The 21794-nt window shown below is 47.8% G+C and overlaps 1 protein-coding gene across 3 annotated transcripts in view; it reads right to left on the bottom strand.

Annotated features, from left to right (window-relative positions):
- Window positions 1-21794, bottom strand: part of LRCH2 (leucine rich repeats and calponin homology domain containing 2) — a 743639-nt gene that overhangs the window by 262377 nt on the left and 459468 nt on the right. For all 3 annotated transcript variants that reach the window (XM_069212552.1, XM_069212555.1, XM_069212554.1), the window contains one exon: window positions 18889-18957. In XM_069212552.1, the coding sequence (XP_069068653.1) occupies window positions 18889-18957 (69 nt within the window). The remainder of the gene's footprint in view (window positions 1-18888; window positions 18958-21794) is intronic.

Genomic DNA, 21794 nt, shown 5'->3' with positions numbered 1-21794 from the left:
CGTGTGGTCTTTAAAAGTTGCTTCTTTGTTTCCAAAAGTTGCAGTTTCTTGAACAGGGCCGCTGTTCTCGGGAGCTTCTTGGTCCTTTAGATGCAGGGTAGTCCTCTGAGGCTTCAGAGGTCGCTGGACCATGTGGGATGTGTCGCTGTTGCAGTTTTCTTCGAAGTAGGGAGACAGGCTGGTAGGGCTGGGGCCAAATCAGTTGTCGTCTCCGTCTTCACTGCAGGGCTTGAGGTCAGCAGTCCTTCTTCTTCTTTAGGTTGCAAGAATCTATCTTCCTCGGTTCTGGGAGCCCCTAAATACTCAATTTATGGGTGTGTTTAGGTCTGGGAGGGCAGTAGCCAATGGCTACTGGCCCTGAGGGTGGCTACACCCTCTTTGTGCCTCCTCCCTGTGTGGTGGGGGGGGGAGGGGGGTGGGGGTGACATCCCTAATCCTATTGGGGGAATTCTCCATCTGCAAGATGGAGGATTTCTAAAAGTAAGCCACCTCGGCTCAGGACACCTTAGGGGCTGTCCTGACTGGCCAGTGACTCCTCCTTGTTTTTTCTCATTATCTCCTCCAGTCTTGCCGCCAAAAGTGGGGGCAGTGGCCGGAGGGGCGGGCATCTCCACTAGCTGGGATGCCCCGTGGTGCTGTAACAAAGGGGGTGAGCCTTTGAGGCTCACCGCCAGGTGTTACAGTTCCTGCAGGGGGAGGTGAGAAGCACCTCCACCCAGTACAGGCTTTGTTCCTGGCCACAGAGTGACAAAGGCACTCTCCCCAGGTGGCCAGCAACCACTGGAAGTCGGGTATGTTTTCAGGGGGCATCTCTAAGATGCCCTCTGGGTGTATTTTTACAATAAAGTGCACGCTGGCATCAGTGTGCATTTATTGTGCTGAGAAGTTTGATACCAAACTTCACAGTTTTCAGTGTAGCCATTATGGTGCTGTGGAGTTCGTGTTCGACAGACTCCCAGACCATATACTCTTAGGGCTACCCTACACTTACAATGTCTAAGGTTTTGCTTAGACACTGTAGGGGCATTGTGCTCGTGCACATATGCCCTCACCTGTGGTATAGTGCACCCTGCCTTAGGGCTGTAAGGCCTGCTAGAGGGGTGACTTATCTATACCATAGGCAGTGTGAGGTTGGCATGGCACTCTGAGGGGAGTGCCATGTCGACTTAGTCATTTTCTTCCCACCAGCACACACAAGCTGGCAAGCAGTGTGTTTGTGCTGAGTGAGGGGTCCCACCAGGGTGGCATAAGACATGCTGCAGCCCTTAGAGACCTTCCCTGGCATCAGGGCCCTTGGTACCAGGGGTACCAGTTACAAGGGACTTACCTGAGTGCCAGGGTTGTGCCAATTGTGGAGACAAAGGTACAGTTTAGGGAAAGAACACTGGTGCTGGGGCCCGGTTAGCAGGGTCCCAGCACACTTTCAAATCATAACTTGGCATCAGCAAAGGCAAAAAGTCAGGGGGTAACCATGCCAAAGAGGTATTTCCTTACAAATATTCAAAGCGTTCCCAACAGCAGGTGTATATCGTTTTCGTGGCGGGCGCCTGGGTGCCAAAATAACTTTACAGACTTCAGGAGGAAGGTCAAAAGCCATCAACTGCTGCCGCTCAATCTCCACGTATGAAGGCGCAGAGTTGACAGGTTTGGGTGAAGAGCCCTTTCCCTGCTGCTGCGACAGATGATCCTCCCGAAGGGCAGCCTGACTGGAGGACTGATGCTCATTTTGGGAAGCTCGGGATACCAGACTCTCTGTGCCCAATCCGGAGACACTAGGTGACTTGGGCCTTGAGGACTCTGAGCAGAAGTGGTATAGGCGGAAAAGCATACAGGAGGCCTGAACTCCTCTCGTGAGAAAAGCATTGTCAAGCGTTTGACGCTTGAAAATACTGCTGACATTGCGCATTCTCTGCGGAGGCGAACAGATCTAACCAAGGCTTTCCCCATTGCTGAAAGAGTCCTTGCACCACCTACAGATGGAGATACCATTTGTGATCCGCTAGGCATCGACTGCTGAGTTTGTCCGCCCTGGCATTCAGAGAACCTGTCAAGTGTTGAACCACCAGTATTATGCCCTGCTGTTCAGAGACACAAAGCCTCTTGACAAAGGGTCCACGATCTCACACTGCCCTGCTTGTTGCAGTACCAGATTGCAGTGGTGCTGTCTGTGAAAACCTGCACTATCTTCCCTTTCGCAATGGTAAGAAATGTTGTCAATGCCTATCGGACCGACCAGTGCTCCAGCAAGTTGATATGGAGTTAGGATTCCGCCAGAGGCCTCTGATCTCCCCCTCTCCCAGATGGCCGCCCCATCCCTGAAGTGACTCATCTGTCACTACTGTAAGATCTGGATGGGGAAGGGAGAGGAGTCTGCCTCTGACCCAATCACAATTCACTAACCACCACTGCATCTCCGAGATCTGAACCGTGTTGCTAAGATTTCCCTGATGCTGTGCCCACTGGAACTTCAGGTCCCACTGCAGAGCCCTCATATGCCATCTGGCATGTTTGACTAACAGGATGCAGGAAGCCGTGAGTCCCAACAGCCTCAGAGTCTGTCTCACCGAAATCCAGGATTGAGGCTGAAACATCGTGTTAGACCTGACAACCTTAGGGTGGTCATCCCCCAACTTTTTGCCTGCCTCCCTCCACTTTTCTGACACTGTTGTTGCTGGTTTTAGGACTCTGAGCACTTTACCACTGCTAATCAGTGCTATCTCTCCCTTAAACATGGTAATGGTGGTTCATTTCCAATTGGCATATTTGATTTACTTGTAAGTCCCTAGTAAAGTGCACTGCCTGTGCTCAGGGCCTGTGAATCAAATGCTACTAGTGGGCCTGCAGCAAAGATTGAGCCACCTACATAAGTAGCCCCTTATCCATGTCTCAGGCCTGCAATAGCAAGGCCTGTGTTTGCAGCTTTACTGCCACTTTGACTTGGCATTTAAAAGTACTTGTCAAGCCTTAAACTCCCCTTTTTCTACCTATAAGTCACCCCTAAGGTAGGCCCTAGGTAATCCATAGGGCATGAGGCTACGTAGGTAAAAGGCAGGACAAATGCCTGTGTGTTTTACATGTCCTGGTAGTGGAAAACTCCTAAATTCATTTTCCACTGCTGTGAGGCATGCTCCTTTCGTAGGCTAACATTAGGGCTACCCTCATATACTGTTTGAGTGGTAGAGTCTGATCGAAAGGGGTAAACAGGTCATGTTTATTATGGCCAGGATGGCAATAGAAAATCCCACTTATTGGTGAGGTTGGATTTTATATCACTATTTTAGAAAGTAAACAAACACAAATGATGAACGGAATGCAGAATCAATCAAACATTCACACCCAGTCACAGATCTGGGTTTAATCAATCAATTATTTTGCTCACCATGCCACCCTAGTATGGACCCAGCCATATGCAAATCAGTCTTGACCCTGTTCCCTATGGGAACAGCCCAGCCAAGTCTAGTCCATCAACTGTTCATTTTGCACTTTTAGAAAGTGAGCATTTCTCTACACTTAAAATCCATCTGCGCCTTACAGCATGTCTCCAATCCACGTCTGGGTTTGGCCGTTTGACACATCCCTTGTGCATTTCACCCAGACAACCACAAACTCAGGATACTCAGTCACACCTGCACTCATCTGCATACTGAATGGGTCTTCCTGGCTTGGAAAGGGTGGAGGGGCATGACACTTACATTTCAAAGGCTAGAGGCCTACCCTCACACAATGGACTGCCAAACCCACTACTGGGACCCTGGCAGAAAGACCTGTACTGAAAGGGGACCTTATGCACTTCAAAACCACTATTTGAAGTCTCCCCCACTTCAAAGGCATTTTTGGGTATATAAACTGGGTCTCTGACCTTACCTACTCAGACACGTCAGGACCTGAACCTGTAACCTGTCAAGAGGAACTTCCTGGCTGCCCAAAGGACTCATCTGGACTGCTTTGCTGTGAAGGACTGCTGCCTTGCTGTTGCCCTGCTGTCTTGCTGCATTGCTGGCCTCTGACTTTGTTCAGAAGTGTTCTCCAAGGGATTGGATTGAACTTGTCTCTTGTTCCTTAAGTCTCAGGGCCAAAAAGACTTCTCCTCTTCAAGGAAGCTTCTTGTGCAGCAAAACTCGATGCACAGGCTGCCGGAAACAACGCAGTGCCCGCCCATCGATGAGAAAATCGCTGCATCGGTGAACTGTAACAACGCAGCCGGGTTCCCCGAGTGGAAATCGAAGCAGCATCTGTGTTGCGACTGGAAGTTCGACGCAAAGCCATATCGGATCGACACACAGCGTGCCGGATGACACGGCCCGACTTTCAGAGTGAAGATTTGACGCAGCGCCTGCAGTGCGACAGAAACTCCGACATCGCCCACCGGATCAACGCAGTGCCTGTGGCTTCATCATGCATGCCCAAGATTTCCACGCATCGTCCCTGAGCATCAAAAGAACCCTGCAACGTATTGAGGATCCAAGACTGCACGCCGGAAATGGATGCAAAGCCCTTGCAGCATGGAAAGAAACGACGCATTATCAGTGCCGCTTCGGGGAATCCGACGCACACCTTCCTTTTTCCATGCATCTCCTCCTCTGCAGCCTCGTGTGTGTAATTCTGACACAAACCAGGTACTTTGTGCACACAAGAGGCAATTCTAACATTGCAAAAGTGATATTTCAACTTGTGCTTATCAAATCTTGATCGTTTAGACCTTTATTTAATCAGATAAATATCTTATATGTTTCTAAACCTGTGTGGTGTACTTTTGTGGTGTTCTCAATGTGTTATTGCATGATTTATTGCCCAAATATTTTACACATTGCCTTCTAAGTTAAGCCTGACTGCTCAGTGCCAAGCTACCAGAGGCTGGGAACAGGATAATTTCGATTTTGTGTGACTTCCCCTGACTAGGATTGTGGTCCCTACTTGGACAAGGGTGTATACCTCTGCTAACTAGAGACTCCATTTCTAACACATCTGTCATATAACCTGGATATCCTGGTCTCGCTGCTCAGAAGGATAAATCCGAAACTACACTGTGTCCAGAACCTGTGTCCAGAACAGCCAAGATGAAAGGGAGCTTTTGAGAGGGTGACAGGTGTGACTTTGGTACGTTTATAGCAAACCCCAGCGAATGCAGGCGGTCCGCTATAGTCTGAAGATGGGTGACGAGAGCCTGGGGTGTAGGAGTCTTCAACAGCCAGCCATCGAGGTGGGGGAAAACTGAAATCCCTAACATGCGCAGATGAGCTGCTACCACCGCCATCACCTTGGTGAACACCCGGAGAGGCACTGGTGAGACTGAAGGGAAGCACATTCAATTGAAAGTGCTCGTGGGCCACCTTGAACCACAAGTAACGCCTGTGGGCGAGCAGGATGGGGATGTGAAAATAAGCATCCTGCAAGTCCAACACTACTATCCAGTCGCCTTGGTGTAGGGCAGACAAGACCTGAGCAAGAGTGAGTATCTTTAATTTATCCTTTTTGAGGAAGTGATTGACGTCCCTCATATCCAAGATAGGGCAAAGACCCTTCTTCTTTTTTGGAATCAAAAAGTATCAGGAATAACAACCACTGCCTACTTCTGACATCAGGACCCCCTCCATGGCTCCCTTGGCCAAGAGAGCTGTAACTTCCTCAGGGAGCAAGATTAAATGATCCTGTTTCAGCAGTTCTTTTAATGGAGGAATAGAGGGAGGGAAAGACTGGAAGGGGAGGGAATAGCCCTTCTGTATGCTCTGCAAGACCCATTTGTCCGATGTTATGGACTGCCAGTGAGGGAGATGAAATTGAATCCTCCCTCCAACTGGACGAATATGGTCTTGCAGAACCATACTAGGAGGGCTTGGGTGTTGCGGAAGAGGGGGGCTGGGTGGTAGCAGACCTCTGGCTAGACCCTCTATGTCTGAAGGTACCACAACCTCGTTCTCGCACTGATGCTATGAAGATGGAGGACAATGGTTGACCTGGGGGTGGCGTGGTACCCGGCCCCTTCAGAAGCCTCAAAAGGGGCAAAAGGCAGACTGCTGGTGAGCAGGACCCGAGAGGCCCAAGGATTTGGCCATAACTCAAGAGTCCTTAAAAAGGTCCTCTGGCTGGGAATTGTATTCAATGTTGATGTGCTGCTGTAAACGCTGTATACTTAAAAAAATATATATAAAGATTACAGACACAACACTATGGATCTAACATCCAACACAGGATGAGTGCAGTGTGTAAGATAGACATTTGTAATCAATTATCAAGTGGTCATTGCCATTAGCTGACACTGTGATGCTTATAATTATCTACCTCGCAGGTAGGTGAAGATATTGTTTGTAAGGAGAATATACTGTTTACAGAAGAGTCATTGGGTCAGATATAACTGCAGTTTCATTAAAACAAACATTGGCAAGGCCAATATATGTCTGTCTTTATTTTAATGAGCAAACTCATGGAAATGCAAGCCCACAAAAATGCGGTTTGAGTCAGCTAACACATTAAGTGCCCCAAAAAGTAAATTTAAGGGGTTTTCAGGTGCAATCTGCTTACAAATAAATGCTAACCTGCTGGATGTACATGGGCTGCCACACTGTCCCAAGCACTCTTCCAAACAGGTAAGAATAAGGTTAGAAATAAGCCCCACATAAATATGATTTCTGCCATCAGAGAGTATTGCACCTTTAAGTACATTGTTTAAAAACGTCACATATTTTTGTCTCACCGGGGCAAATGGCTTCTATGCTATTAAATAAAAAAAACTGAAATTAACCAAAAATATTATTTCACAAATAATGTAAATTAGGGTGTCGGAGTGTATGCAGTAACCTCTCAAGCAGTACTTTGAAGCCATGTGTGTTAAGTTTTTGATGCATAAAAAAACCTTTCACACTTTCTGTCTTCTTTAAACCAGGAAAACGAATGTCTGTGAATGGGTACAAGAGCGTAGCTTTCATTGGTACAGCTGGTGTGGTGGCACTGGGGCACAGAGACCTGAGGGACCCACTGAACCCTGATTATTGACGTACTGTATAATTCAAATAGCACTGAGGGGACCCATTTCGGTCCTTATAGCAGGACCCATGATACACTTGGCTATGCTACTGTATAGGTTGCAACAATGCAACTTTAAGAAGCCTCACGGCTGGATTGGGGTAAGGGGCAGTTTGAAAGAATGAGTTAAACTGACACACACTTAGTATGTTTGCTCGTTATAGAACGTTATCAAAAGGTGTAAAAATGCTTTGCACTGTTGCAGAGGCCGCTTCTCCGATATGGCGGAGGAGCGTCACCCCCCTGCCAGCAGCAGCTGCTGCAAACCTTTAACAACTAACCAATTATAAACTATGTTTAGTATTGTTTTGTTGTTAAAGGGGTGGGCAACTGGGGATGACAGGGATGAGTGGGGGGTGCACCCCCCTTCAGTGCGTATGTATGTCTGGCCAGCTGTCTCAGGCCAGACACACACGCATGCGCACTGTGGTCTCTCCAGCCCAACACTGTGTTGCCGGGCGGGAGAGTAGGCACAGGCTCCCTTTAGGCCTCTGAGTATCCTGGCTGGTCGCTCCGGCCAAACCTAATGCTGCTCTGAGCAGAGTTAGGATTTGCCGCAGGGCAGGCTGGGAGCCTGTGCCTCCTGTGACCAAGAAGAAGGAGCGGTGGCGCAGCGAGACAGGTAATTTATTTTTGATTTTTTATTGAATGTTTATTGCCCCCCGCACGCCGTCCACCCCTTCACCACACAGCGAGCCGCAACTGCACTGTTGTGAAAGGAGTTAAGGAACATCTGAGTTAGGATGCTCTTCCAGCCCTCCAGAGAGTTTTTTGTGCAACAGGGAATATCATTCAACTCATTACACTTGATTTTCTTACATAGCCGCAATTCATATATCTTGCCAAAGAAAGCCACAGCTTCATAACTTGCAGATTACTTGGTCTCAAATTCAGTATTTAAAGTGAGGCTGTTTTGATCTGCAGGAACAAAGCTCTCCGAACGGAAACACAATCCGTTTAGAATCACCCTTTTGACACCTAATTTGCACTAAATGTCGCAAAAGCACAGCAAGCCTCGTTGAACTGTTTCATTGCTTTTCACTGAGCTCGGCAAAATTGCAAGCTAATAAAGTAGCTTTGACAACAGGGATGTACCCAACAGCAAATCTGTCATTAGGGAGACTTTCAATTATCCCTTTATGAAACTAACACCTGCCAGCATGCTGGAGACGATTATGTCCATATTTATAACATTACACGAACAGTAACTATGGCTGCCAACATGCTGGAGCTATGGCAGTGTGAATTGCTGTAAGTATGTGTAGCACCTATTCGGCAAAAAATGGAATGGTTGCCAATGCACAAAATATATATGTTTATTTTTTAAATGGACAAAGCAAGAAAGAAAGAAAATGTTATTTCCTCTGGTCAGCACAATGTGCACAAGGAAGGTATTATTTACAGAAATCAGAATAATATTAACTAGAAACTTCCTTACTTAAATGTGTGTTATAAAATCTATTACCCTAGGGTAGCCTGGGTATGACGCTGGGCTCAAAACAGGTATTCCTCTTCAAACAAGTCAATGCACGTGACGGTGAACAGTTAATATATAGTCTATTTCTAATCTGCGGGGAAAACGTTTGACAAACACTTGACATGGATTTTGTGCAGTTATCATTGTTGGCAATTTTATCTTCATAACTGTAGATCGCTCCCTAAATCCTCATTTACTGTTCCTTGAGTATATATTTTTTTAATTTTTACCCATGATGCACAATTCTTCTTGGTTAAGGTGTAGTAGTGTCTGCCGTTGACTAACTGAAGGTCCGTCCGACTCTAAATCAGGCCCAGAAATTTTATCTCCAGCATAATTTATACAGAAAACAAGGCAGAGTTCAAATCGCAGTGCAAGAAGTTTATTAGTATTAAACGACAACAATGCAATACCTGCAACATTTATAATAAGGATCATCATATTATTATCATCCACTTTGTAATGAAAACATTATTAAAAGGATTATTAATAAAAAATATACTCTGTACATGAAAGTCTGTACAAATAGAGTTTATGTATGTATTTGTTTATTTATGTAAGTATGGGGCACTTCTATAGCACCTTGCCAAAAGGCAGTAGAACACTGCAGATGGTCAAAATTATGCATACACTTAATGAGTCGGAGGAGAGGAAGCCGAGTTGTGGATGATTAATGCATTGTGAAGAGGTGCTCTTTAAAGAGGTGAGTCTCCAACTCTTTCCTAAATTGGAACATCGTTGGGGTAGCCCTAATGAATACAGGAATGTTTGTTCCAGATGCTGGATGCATAGAGGGAGAGGTTCTGCTGGTTGTTTTCAGTTTTTACACTTCTAAGTCTGCAGTTTGATAGTGTCCTGGCTGCGGGTGTGGCAAGACCCACAGAAGATGGTGAGCTTGTCTTTAAGATAAGTGCTGGTTGTGGTAACTTTGTAAATGATGAACGAGTTACTTACCTTCGGTAACGACTTTTCTGGTGGATACATTAGCTACCTGTGGATTCCTCACCTAATGAATACTCCCATGGCGCCAGCTTTCGACGGAAATCTTCTTCCTAGCTTCTGCACGTCGACGAGGACGTCACATTTGCCCACGCGACGCCGTCTGACGTCATACAGGCAATAAGAAGTCCTCGCCGACGTCAGTACCAACATTTTTTACGTGCCTGAGAATAATCTAATGTGATGAAAGACAAAAGCAACATCTCATAACATTGTTAACCACACATCATTGCAAGAAGATGGCTATAAATTTAACATACATTTTTTTTTTTAAATAAATAAATATATATACTAAATATATATATATATATACATACAAATATATATATATATATATATATACACATATAAAAATATACATATGTCCATATATACATAATCTATTGCAGTCCTCAAGACCAAGAGGAGCACACTCAAGAATTACTTGGTGAGACCAAAAAGGCAAGGGGGAGGCGGGTGGGACCGTGAGGAATCCACAGGTAGCTAATGTATCCACCAGAAAAGTTGTTACCGAAGGTAAGTAACTCGTTCTTCTGATGGATACAACTACCTGTGGATTCCTCACCTAATGAATAGAGTCCCAAAGCAGTACCGCGCCCGGTGGTGGGTGCCTGTATGGTCAAACCAAGAAATCCTGCAGCACTGACCGTGCAAAATGGCCGTCCCTTCTGACCTCAGAGTCCAAGCAGTAATGCTTCGCAAAAGTGTGAAGGAACGACCAAGTTGCGGCCTTGCAGATGTCGACCACAGGAACACCTCTAGCCAAGGCTGAAGTGGCCGACTTAGCCCTGGTGGAATGAGCTCTAATACCATCAGGAGGATCCTTCTTTGCTAAAGAGTAACATATTTTAATGCAAAGAACAAGCCACCTGGAGAGTGTTCTCTTGTGGACTGCCTTTCCTCTCCTCTTGCCCACGTATCCGATGAAAAGCTGATCCTCCAGCCTGAAATCCTTCGTTCTGTCTATGTAAAAGCTTAACGCCCTCTTTGGGTCCAAGCGATGTAGTCTCTCTTCTTCCTTTGAAGGATGAGGTGGAGGATAGATCGTGGACAGAGTAATTGTCTGGGCCAAATGGAAGGGTGAAACAACCTTCGGAAGGAAAGCAGCCTTGGTCCTCAACACCACCTTATCCCCATAAAAAGTTGTATAAGGGGGTTTTACCGATAAAGCCTGCAATTCACTCACTCTCCTTGCAGATGTTATAGCCACCAGGAAGACTGTTTTAAGAACTAAGAACCTTAAGGGGCAAGAATGCATAGGCTCAAAAGGGGACCCCATAAGGAAAGTCAGGACCAAGGACAAATCCCATTGAGGCATAACAAAAGGATTTGGAGGATATTTATTCATAAGGCCCTTCAAGAATCTAATACTATAGGAGATTTAAATAACGAAGGTTGGTCTGGAAGACAAATGAAGGCTGACAAGGCAGACAAGTAACCTTTAATAGTAGCCACTGCACAACCCCTCTGTGCTAAAGACAAAGCAAAGGATAAAATATCTGACAAATGAGCACGTAAGGGATCAATCTGTCTCTCTCCACACCATACCACAAATTTAGACCACCTATTAGCGTAGATAGATTTAGTGGAGTGTCGCCTGGCAGCTAAGATAACATCCACTACATCAGGTGGGAGAGAGAAGGAACTCAGGTTGCCCCGTTCAATCTCCAGGCATGTAGGTGCAGACTCTGGAGGTTGGGGTGTAAAACCTGCCCCTGCGACTGCGAGAGGAGGTCTGCCCTGAGAGGGAGACGGAGCGGAGGGCACAGTGAGAGTTGGAGAAGGTCGGAATACCACACCCTCCTTGGCCAATCCGGAGCTATTAAGATTACTTGGGCCCGGTCTTGGCGAATTTTCCTCAATACTCGAGGAATCAAGGGTATGGGGGGAAACGCGGAAAGCAACTGGTCGCACCAGGTTCTCTGAAACGCGTCCCCCAAAGCTCCCTGCACCGGATACTGGAGGCTGCAGAATAACGGACAGTGCGAGTTCTCCCGGGTGGCAAACAGATCTATCCGAGGAAAACCCCACAACTGGAAGATTAGACGGACCTGATCTGGATGGAGACGCCACTCGTGGTCGGCCGAGAAATGGTGACGGAGACTGTCCGCATTTACATTCAAGACTCCGGCCAGATGATTTGCTACCAAGCAAATCCGATGGTCCTTCGCCCAGGACCATAGTCGAAGAGCTTCTCTGCAGAGAAGATACGACCCCACTCCTCCCTGTTTGTTTATATACCACATCGCAGTAGTATTGTCCGTCAGGACCTGAACCGACTGACCGCGAAGGGATGGGAGGAAAGCCTTGAGAGCCAGACGTACAGCCCGTAACTCTAACAGATTGATATGAAACATCTGTTCCTCTGGAGACCAAAGCCCTTTGATCTCCAGGTCCCCCAGATGAGCTCCCCACCCTAGAGTGGAAGCATCCGTTATGACCGTGGTCACTGGTGGAGGCTGCGTGAACGGCCTTCCTTGGGAAAGATTGTCGTCCGCAATTAACCACTTCCAATCCATGGCAGCATCTCTGGAGATCCTGACAGAACCTTCGAGATCTCCTCTGTGTTGAGACCACTGCCTTCGGAGGCACCACTGTAGAGCCCTCATGTGCCAGCGAGCATGCGTGACCAACAGTATGTAGGAGGCAAACAGACCGAGCAGACGAAGGACCTTGAGGACTGGAACGACCGCTCCACTTCGAAACATTGGAACCAACTCCTGAATATCTTGAATCCGCTGAGGCGGAGGAAAGGCTCAATCCAATGTTGTATCCAGTACTGCCCCTATGAACAGGAGGCATTGAGAAGGCTCTAGGTGAGATTTGGTCACGTTCACCGAAAAGCCCAGGTCGAACAACAACTGGGTTGTCGACTGCAGATGATGCAACACAAGCTCCGGGGACTTGGCTTTGATCAACCAGTCGTCCAGGTAAGGGTTCTGAGCTCTGCCGCAACCACCGACATCACCTTCGTGAAGACTCAAGGTGCTGAAGTAAGACCAAACGGGAGGACCGCAAACTGATAGTGCTGCGACCCCACCACAAATCGGAGATACTTCCTGTGCGACTTGAGTATCGGGATATGAAAGTAAGCATCCTGCAAGTCGACAGACACCATCCAATCTTCCTTGTTCAACGCCAAAAGCACCTGAGCTAGGGTCAGCATCTTGAACTTTTCCTGTTTGAGGAACCAATTCAAAATCCTCAGGTCCAGGATTGGTCTCAACCGACCATCCTTCTTGGGAATCAGGAAGTATCTTGATTATTAACCTTGACCCTTTTCCTGCTCTGGAACCAACTCCACCGCGCCCTTTGAAAGGAGGACTTGAACCTCCTGTTCTAATAACAGGAGGTGTTCTTCTGAACAATAAGATGGGCGGGATGGGGGGCGGAAACTCCAGAAAGGGAAGGGTGTAGCCTTTTCCCACAATGCTGGTAACCCAGGTGTCTGATGTGATGACCTCCCACTTGTGAAGAAAATGCAGTAACCTTCCCCCTACAGGAGAGGAGTGAGTGGGAATCGGTGGAAGTCTAAGGCTGCTTCCCCTGCTGCACCCCTCCAGAGGACGAGGAAGAGGCAGAGTGCTGCTGAGAGGCTCCTCTGGTACGAACCCTACCCCTCCCTCTAAATGATCTAAAGGTGAGAGAGGAGGTAGGTTGTTGGAATTTCCCCCGAAAGGAAGAGGAGGATGAGCCACGACCAAAACCTCGAAACCTCCTAAAAAACCTGGAGGAGGCAGAAGAAGCGGCTTGCAGTCCTAACGACTTGGCCGTGGCCCTGCTCTCCTTAAACCTCTCCAAGGCCGAATCTGCTTTGGCACCAAAAAGTTTGTCCCCATCAAACGGGAGGTCCAAAAGGGTCGACTGCACATCCGAAGAGAACCCTGAGTTGCGAAGCCAAGCCTGTCTTCTCGCAACCACCGCCGTGCCCATCGCTCTAGCCACCGAATCAGTCGTATCCAACCCAGATTGGATAACCTGGGTTGCAGCAGCCTGAGCATCCGACACGAGATTCAAGAGTCCTTGAGGAAGCTCTGTATGCGATGATGTTATCTCGTCCATAAGAGCATAGATGTACCTCCCCAAGATACACGTAGCGTTGGTGGACTTTAACGCCATGCTACAAGACGAAAACACTTTCTTTGACTGCGAGTCCAACTTTTTGGAGTCTCTGTCCGCCGGCACTGTTGGAAAAGATCCAGGCGCTGATCTTGCAGAACAGGAAGCCTGGACCACCAAGCTTTCCGGCGTAGGGTGTCTGGAAAGAAAGCCAGGGTCAGATGGTGCAGCCCGATACCTCCTGGCCACAGACCCATTGACAGCCGAGGAAGATACCGGCTTCTTCCAAACCTCCAATACCGGTTCAATCAGCGCCTCGTTAAATGGCAAAAGAGGCTCTGCCGATGTAGAGGCCGGATGTAAGACCTCAGTCAGTAAATTTTGTCTCGCCTCAGCCCCCGGCAAAGGCAGTTCAAGGAAGTTAGCCGCCTTCCTTATCACAGCATGAAAAGTGGCTGCCTCTTCAGTATACTCCCCTGGAGATGACAAGTCCCACTCAGGGGAAGTATCAAGGCCACTAGCTGTATCCAGTCCATGAAGACCCTCGTCCTCAATTTCTCCTTCCTCCAGGACCCGTTGATATTCCTGTTCCTCCAAGAGACGGAGAGCACATCTCCTCGAATGTAACCTCTCCTCAATTCGCGGCGTCGACATGGTGTCTGCAGAAGTCGAGGAACGACGCCGATCACTGGATCCATCCGACGCCATGTCAGGCGCCACAGGAAGCTTCGACGCCGAGCCAGGAGTCGGATGAAGAGAAGTGTGTCTCGGAGTCTCAGAAGGCCCTGCCAGGGTCACTGGCCGAAACCCCGAAGCCGATGGAGCCGAAACCTCCGGGGCCCAAACCTCTGGAGCCACCGGAGCCGACACCGGCGCCGAGCCCACATTCCCCAAGGGGAGAAAGGGCATGAAGGGTGCTGGCCGTAGCGGCGCCAGAGCACCTGAGCTGAAAGACAACGGACCCGAAGGACCAGTCGCAGCACTGCCTGGAGCCATCTGCTGGAAGATGGTAAACATCGCATTTAAAAATGCGGTATTATCGGCTCCAGGGGCCGGGAAAGCCAGATACTGGGGTGCCTGGAGCGAAGGCGACCTCGACGTCGGTGAGAACACCTGAGGCACCTCAAACACTGAAGACGTCTGCCCAGGCGAAGTCGGTGAAGCCGGAGAAGGCAACGGCGTCGATGGATGAGGAGTGACTGTGGGACTGACCTCCCAAGTCTTCCGACGCCGAGCCGATGGCGACTTCGATCGAGACCTCTCCCTGCTCGAATGGCGCGGTGAGTCCCGACGACGCCTGGAGTCTCGATGACGTCGATGGGACTTCGGCGAGGAGGATTTTCTATGATGTCTCTTCTCCTTTCTCTTCGACTTCGCCATAAAGAGTTTGGCTTCTCGCTCCTTCAGGGCTTTCGGATTCATGTGTTGACATGAATCACACGTGGCCACGTCGTGGTCGGAACTCAAACACCACAAACAGTCCGAATGTGGGTCAATAGCCGACATTTTGCCCCCACACTCTCGACAGGGCTTGAAACCAGACTTCCTCTGAGACATAGTAACCTCAGAGAAAAAACACGCAGCAGAAAAATACACTGTAACTCGAAAAGCAACAGTAGCTCCCTCGAAGATAACCATTTCGAATGGCACGGAAAAAAGGGAACTGACGTCGGCGAGGACTTCTTATTGCCTGTATGACGTCAGAGGGCGTCGCGTGGGCAAATGTGACGTCCTCGTCGACGTCCAGAAGCTAGGAAGAAGATTTCCATCGAAAGCTGGCGCCATGGGAGTATTCATTAGGTGAGGAATCCACAGGTAGTTGTATCCATCAGAAAAGATAGTTTTGAAGATGTTACGGGCCAGCAATGAGGGCCAATAAAGATCTATCAGGATTATGGTGATGTGGTCATATTGCTTCAGGCCGGCCCTGGATGAGATGTGCTGCAACATGTAGGATGCCCTTAAGGGGTGCAAATGTGGAGAGGGGAACGCTATGGAGATGGGCTTTACCACCGTCCTGATGCAAGAGTATGAGGATTTGAACAGTAGTTCTTTAGTCACTTTCTAGATGAAACAGGTTAACTGTTTTTTTTTTCTTTTTAGAAGAAAGAGAAAGCCGATATCTGTCTGTTTTTGTATTTTGGCAATATGTTTGAGGGTGAGGTTAATGTCCAGGGTGGATTTAAGAAACGTGGCATTCAGTGACATTTGGGGTTCAAGGCTGTGAAGGTTTATGCCATTGAGCCAGGTTTGTATTGTAAATTGTTTATTTTTCTTGGAAAAAAATAGGATTTCTTTATTTGCTGGGTTGAGCTTAAGATGGGTGCTGGACTTCCAGGTCTTAATATCTGAAGCAGAGGAGGCTTTCAGGTAGGGTTGCGTATCAATGGCATATTGGTAAATATTCATGCTCCTATCTGCTAGTAGTGCACCAAACAGCTCCATGTGTAGGCTGAAAAAGACAAGACACAGTAGGGAGCCCTGGGGGACTCCACAAGTGGTAGGGATCTTTTATCACCTGGAAGTATGTATGCAAACACACTGCTGTCAATTAGAAAGGTATAAGAGGATCCAGTGAAGGTCATTGCGGTGAATCCCATATGAGGGTGGGAATAAGTGACTACGTTAAAGGCAGCTGAAAGGTCTAGCATATCAGGAGGCAGGGGTTATCTTCATCTGTGGATAATAGAACATCAGCTATGATGTGTAAGATCTTTGGTTATGATGTTTAAGATTGTGGCCTCCATATTGCATTGCGATCTGAAGCCAGATTGATAGTTGTGCAGAAGATGGGTAACATTGATGTGGTCTTGGAGATGAACACTGATTACTTTTTAAATTATCTTGCAGAAGAATGCTAGTTGAGTGATGAGTTGGTAGTTGGTGAGATCATCAGGGTCTAGTGTAAACGTCTTTAGGAATGGGAGGATCTGGCCTGTCTTAAGAGCTTCTTGGAAGATACCTTGAATGAGGGAGACAAGGAAATTGGTAAACAGGAGAAACAGAGCATCCCCAGAGAGAGCTTCATTAAAGAACAATAGTACGACATCATCTTCATAGGAAGTGGTCTTGAAGGAGTTGAGTATGCCAGTGATATCTGAGAGTGATTGGATTGTAAAAAGCTGATCACTGCAGGATTCAACAGGAAGGTGTGGGCTTACTAGTGGAAGCAAGTTGGCTTTGTCAATGTGCTATCAGATCGTCTATATTTTGTCACTGAAGATGTTGATGGCATTTCACTTTTCTGTCCCGTGAGGAATACGTGGATCCCACAAGGGATTGATGCAATGCCCAAATGTCTTGAACAGCATTCTGCTTCTTTTGGTGGCTTCATTGATGGTGTTGGTATAGTACTTTGCTTTGGCTGATGCAATGAGCTGTCTGCATGTTGAGCGGAGACACTTCATTTATAGAGATTGTCAGGAGTTTCTGATTTGCTTCTGTTTTGATTTGTCTGCAGATGGACTGTTTACTGTCAGCAAGGGCTTTACCGTACCAGGATGCTGAAGGCTTTGGCTTGGTCTTGCATGTTGTACTCGGGGCATGGATGTTCACCTAGCTTTCCAAACAATTGATGAAGCTGTTCAGAAGGGTGCTGGCTTTGGAGATGGAATTGATAGAGATAGATGAGTTAAAGAATTATGTTGTCTATGGACAAATCTTTGAAGTATCTGAAGGTTTGGTCTTCTTTTTTATGTTGGCATTTGTTTGTTGGTCAGGCACTAAGCATGAAAATGCGGATGGCAAAGTGATTGGTGCATTCCAGGGGTATGAGTGGTTTGCATTAGTTTGTAGGGGCTGTACAGAAGACAAAGCTGAGGATGTGGCTTTTGGAGAGTGTTGTGTGATGACGTGCTGTACCACGTTGAGTGCATTAATGAGTTTAAATATGGTCTCTCTTTTTTTATTTTTTATTATTTCTGTTGCCTTGGAGGTTGAAATCATCCAAGTGAGTGGTATGAGCATCTCAGGTGGATGAGATGGTGAGGAGATCTCAGAATCCATCATTGAAGTTATTGTTCTGCCTGGAATCTGCTAAGTCTTGTAGGTTGTTCTCAGTGGAGGAGAGCCCATTTCAGTCTCTCTGTGCCTAGTGCCACTGATGGGGTTTCTGTGTTATTAAAATAGCTGAGAATGGGGGTAGCCCATTGGGAAATAGCCAACATAGTCAGACACAGGCAAGAGGCCCTTCCAAAAAACAAGCCACATTATAAAGAACATTCTTAACTGAAGTATAATACTAATAGGTATGTAAAAGCATGCAATTACATAGCAAACCTTATTCTTTTAAATAAAATATGCTTATATTTAAAAAACAAAAATCCAAAACACAATTGTGTTAAAAAAAACTTTAGAACTCATAAATATTATAGCATTTGTAAAAACCCATACTATGGCCCTCATTCGGACCTTGGCGGGCGGCGGAGGCCGCCCGCCAAAGTCCCGCCGTCAAAATACCGTACCGCGGTCGCAAGACCGCGGCGGGTATTTTGACTTTTCCCCTGGGCTGGCGGGCGGCCGCCGAAAGGCCGCCCGCCAGCCCAGGGGAAAACGACCTTCCCACCATGAAGCCGGCTCGTAATCGAGCCGGCGGAGTGGGAAGGTGCGACGGGTGCTACTGCACCCGTCGCGTATTTCACTGTCTGCTATGCAGACAGTGAAATACTAGCGGGGCCCTCTTACGGGGGCCCCTGCAGTGCCCATGCCATTGGCATGGGCACTGCAGGTGCCCCCAGGGGCCCCGCGACTCCCCCTCCCACCATCCGGTTCCCGGCGGGAGAACCGCCAGGAACTGGATGGCGGGAGGGGGAGTCGGAATCCCCATTCCTTGGGGGCAGCGGGAAACCGGCGGGAGACCGCCGGTTTCCCTTCTCTGACCGCGGCTAAGCCGCCGCGGTCAGAATGCCCCGCGGGGCACCGCCGGCCTGTAGGCGGTGCCACCGCGGCCCTGGCGGAAGTAATCCGCCAGGGTCGTAATGACCACCTATGTGCCAAGTAAAGCTTTCTTTGTGATTTGGAAATGTTGCTTGCAGTGGTGCCTTTAATGAGGGGATGCCTCCTTTCCAAGATGGCTTCTACATGCTCCAAACAGTCCCAGGTATCTGCCGAAAACAATCTAAACCATGTTTTTTTTAAAAGGGAGAACACCACTGGAGGTGGAATGACACACCAAAAATGAGTGGCATGAGGTGAAAGAGTAATTTCTTAAGGCACAACCAAGGAACACTCTATGTGCATGTCAAAGGATAGGTAACAGAATGCCTGGAAGACACTTGTGCTGTTAGGCCAGACCTAAAAAAGGAAACAAGCAGAAGTGCAAACAATATAAATACCTTTTCTCTGATCCTTTGTTTGGCTTGGACCGGTCTCTTGTGCTTACAGAGGTTGAATGATTCAGAAGCCTGTAAGTAAATAAAGTCCTTTTTTAAATGAGTTTCATCAGATGCACTTCAATGATGAACATGAAATCAGGCAAGGATATCCATAGGAAGTTGTGTTTTAGTCATTCTTACAGCAGAACTCTTCCTATACAAATTTTAACCAATTTTCACGAATCAGTGATGTAGGAAGTTGGCTCTGTATATACTATCTCAAAGTGAGAGATAGTGTGCACAGAGTCCAAGGGTTCCCCTTAGAGATTGATAGTGGCAAAATTAGATAATTCTAATGCTCTATTTTGTGGTAGTGTGGTCGAGCAGTAGGCTTATCAGAGGGTAGTGTTAAGCATTTGTTGTACACACACAGAAAATAAATGAGGAACACACACTCAAAGACTTAACTCCAGGCCAATAGTTTTTATATAAAAAAATGTATTTTCTTAATTTATTTTAAAACCACAAGATTCAAGATTTGAAGTAAATACATAAAACGCAAGGTACTCCACACAGGTAAGTAAGGAACTTTGAATGAAAGCAGTAGTACACACAGTATAGGTTAAAATGGCAATAAGCTATTTTAAAAGTGGACACAGTGCAAAAATCAACAGTTCCTGGAGGAGGTAAGTATGGTTAAGTTTTTGAGGTAAGTAAAGCACTTACACAGTCAGTCTCCTGGGTATAGGCAGCCCACCGTTGGGGGTTCAAGACAACCGCAAAGTCACCGCACCAGCAACACAGGCCGGTCAGGTGCAGAGGTCAAAGGAGGGCCCAAAACATATAGGCGCCTATGGAGAACAGGGGTGCTCCGGTTCTGGTCTGGTGGCAGCTAAGTACCCGCGTCCTCAGGGAGCAGACCAGGGTTTTTTTGTAGAGCACTGGGGGTTGGGTGGGGGGGGGGCACAAACAGGCACACAAAACACCCCCCCCCCCAGCGGAACAGGGGCGGCCCGGTGCAGTGTGCAGAAGTTGGCATCGGGTTTGCTATAGGAAGCAATGGAGGGACCCGGGGGTCACTTAGCTGATGCAGGCAGGGCACAGGGGGGCTTCTCGGGCAGGCCACCGACTGGGCTAGGAAGAGGGCCACCTGCTGGTCACTCCTGCACTGGAGATTGATTCCTCTCGATCCTGGGGGCTGCAGGTGCAGTGCTTGTTCCAGGCATCGGGTTCCTTGTTAACAGGCAGTTGCGGTCAGGGGGAGCCTCTAGATCCTCTCTGCAGTCGTCGCTGTGGGAGTGCAGGGGGGTTGACTCAGGTTACTTACGTTGTCACATCACCTGCAGTGTTTGTTCTCTGGAGCTTGAGCCAGGGGCATCGGGTGCAAAGTGAGAAGTCTCGCGCTTCCAGCGGGAAGGGAGAGTTCTTTGAAAGTTATTTCTTTGTTACAAAAATGTTGCTGTTAGTGAACAGTGTCGCTGTTCTCAGGAGTTTCTTGGTCCTTCGGTTTCAGGGCAGTCTTCTAAGACCTCAGAGGTCGCTGGTCCCTATCGGATGCGTCGCTGTGCAGGTTCTTTGAGTGTGGAGACCGGCCGGTAGGGCTGGGGCCAAGTCAGTTGTCGCCTCCGTCGTCCCTGCAGGGCTTTCAGGTCAGCAGTCCTTCTTTGTGTAGGTTGCAGGAATCTGATTTCCTGGGTTCAGGGTCGCCCCTAAATCCTAAATTTAAGGCTGTGTTTAGGTCTGGGGGCAGTAGCCAAAGGCTACTGTCCTTGAGGGTGGCTACACCCTCTTTGTGCCTCCTCCCTGAGGGGAGGGGGACACATCCCTATTCCTAGTGGGGGAATCCTCCAATCTCAAGATTGAGGATTTCTAAAGGCAGGAGTCACCTCAGTTCAGGGCACCTTAGGGGCTGTCCAGACTGGTGGGTGGCTCGTCCTTGTTTTCCTCATTTTCTCCTCCAGCCTTGTAGCCAAAAGTGGGGACAGTGGCCCAAGGGGCAGGCATCTCCACTAGGTGGGATGCCCTGGGGTGCTGTAACAAAAGGCATGAGCCTTTGAGGCTCACCCCCAGGTGTTACAGTTCCTGCAGGGGTAGATGAGAGGCACCTCCACCCAGTGAAGGCTTTGTTTCGGTCCTCAGAGAGCACAAAGGCTCTCACCCCAGGGGGTCAGAAACTCATCTCAGTGGCAGGCTGGCACAGACCAGTCAGTCCTGCACTGAAGGATTGGGTAAAATACAGGGAGCATCTTCAAAGATGCCCTCTGTGTGCATTTTGTAATAAATCCAACACTGGCATCAGTGTGGGTTTATTATTCTGAGAAGTTTGATACCAAACTTCCCAGTATTCAGTGTAGCCATTATGGAGCTGTGGAGTTCGTTTTGACAAACTCCCAGACCATATACCTAATATGGCCACAATGTACTTACAATGTCTAAGAATAGACTTATCAAAAACAAAACAGAAAGGGCTAGAGTATTGAGAGATTTAAGACAAGACAAATGGTCCTCTGTACGGTACTCCCATCAAGCTTACAGTAACAAAAGAAGTACACAGTTCCAAAACAGAAGGGATACTAACATTACACATAAAGAACTGTCCCTGTGAGTCTGATCTAGTTGTAACAAGAGCCCTAAATCAATAATCGGCGACATGCTTCATCATTGGTCTTTGCTCCTTGTCAGGCCGGCGCTGCAATGCCTGACGGGCCCCTCAAGGGGGCTCTTTGCCAGAGATCTTTTGATGCAGAAATGCCAGTTGATGAATGCTAGAATTCAGGATTGGTACAAAAAATGTGTGAAGTTAAAAATGACTAGAGGTATAAAGCGTCAATGCTTAATAGAGATTAAACCTCGGTCATGGTTAAAAAAGATAATGTAGGGGAAAGAAGATTAGTTGTAATACCTAATCAACCCTAATCAAAGAAATA

The sequence above is a fragment of the Pleurodeles waltl genome, chromosome 2_1 (genome assembly GCF_031143425.1).
Source record: "Pleurodeles waltl isolate 20211129_DDA chromosome 2_1, aPleWal1.hap1.20221129, whole genome shotgun sequence".
Classification (NCBI taxonomy): Eukaryota; Metazoa; Chordata; class Amphibia; order Caudata; family Salamandridae; genus Pleurodeles; species Pleurodeles waltl.
The sequence above is the reverse complement of the archived record's forward strand: the minus strand, read 5'-3'. Positions and strand labels throughout refer to the sequence as shown.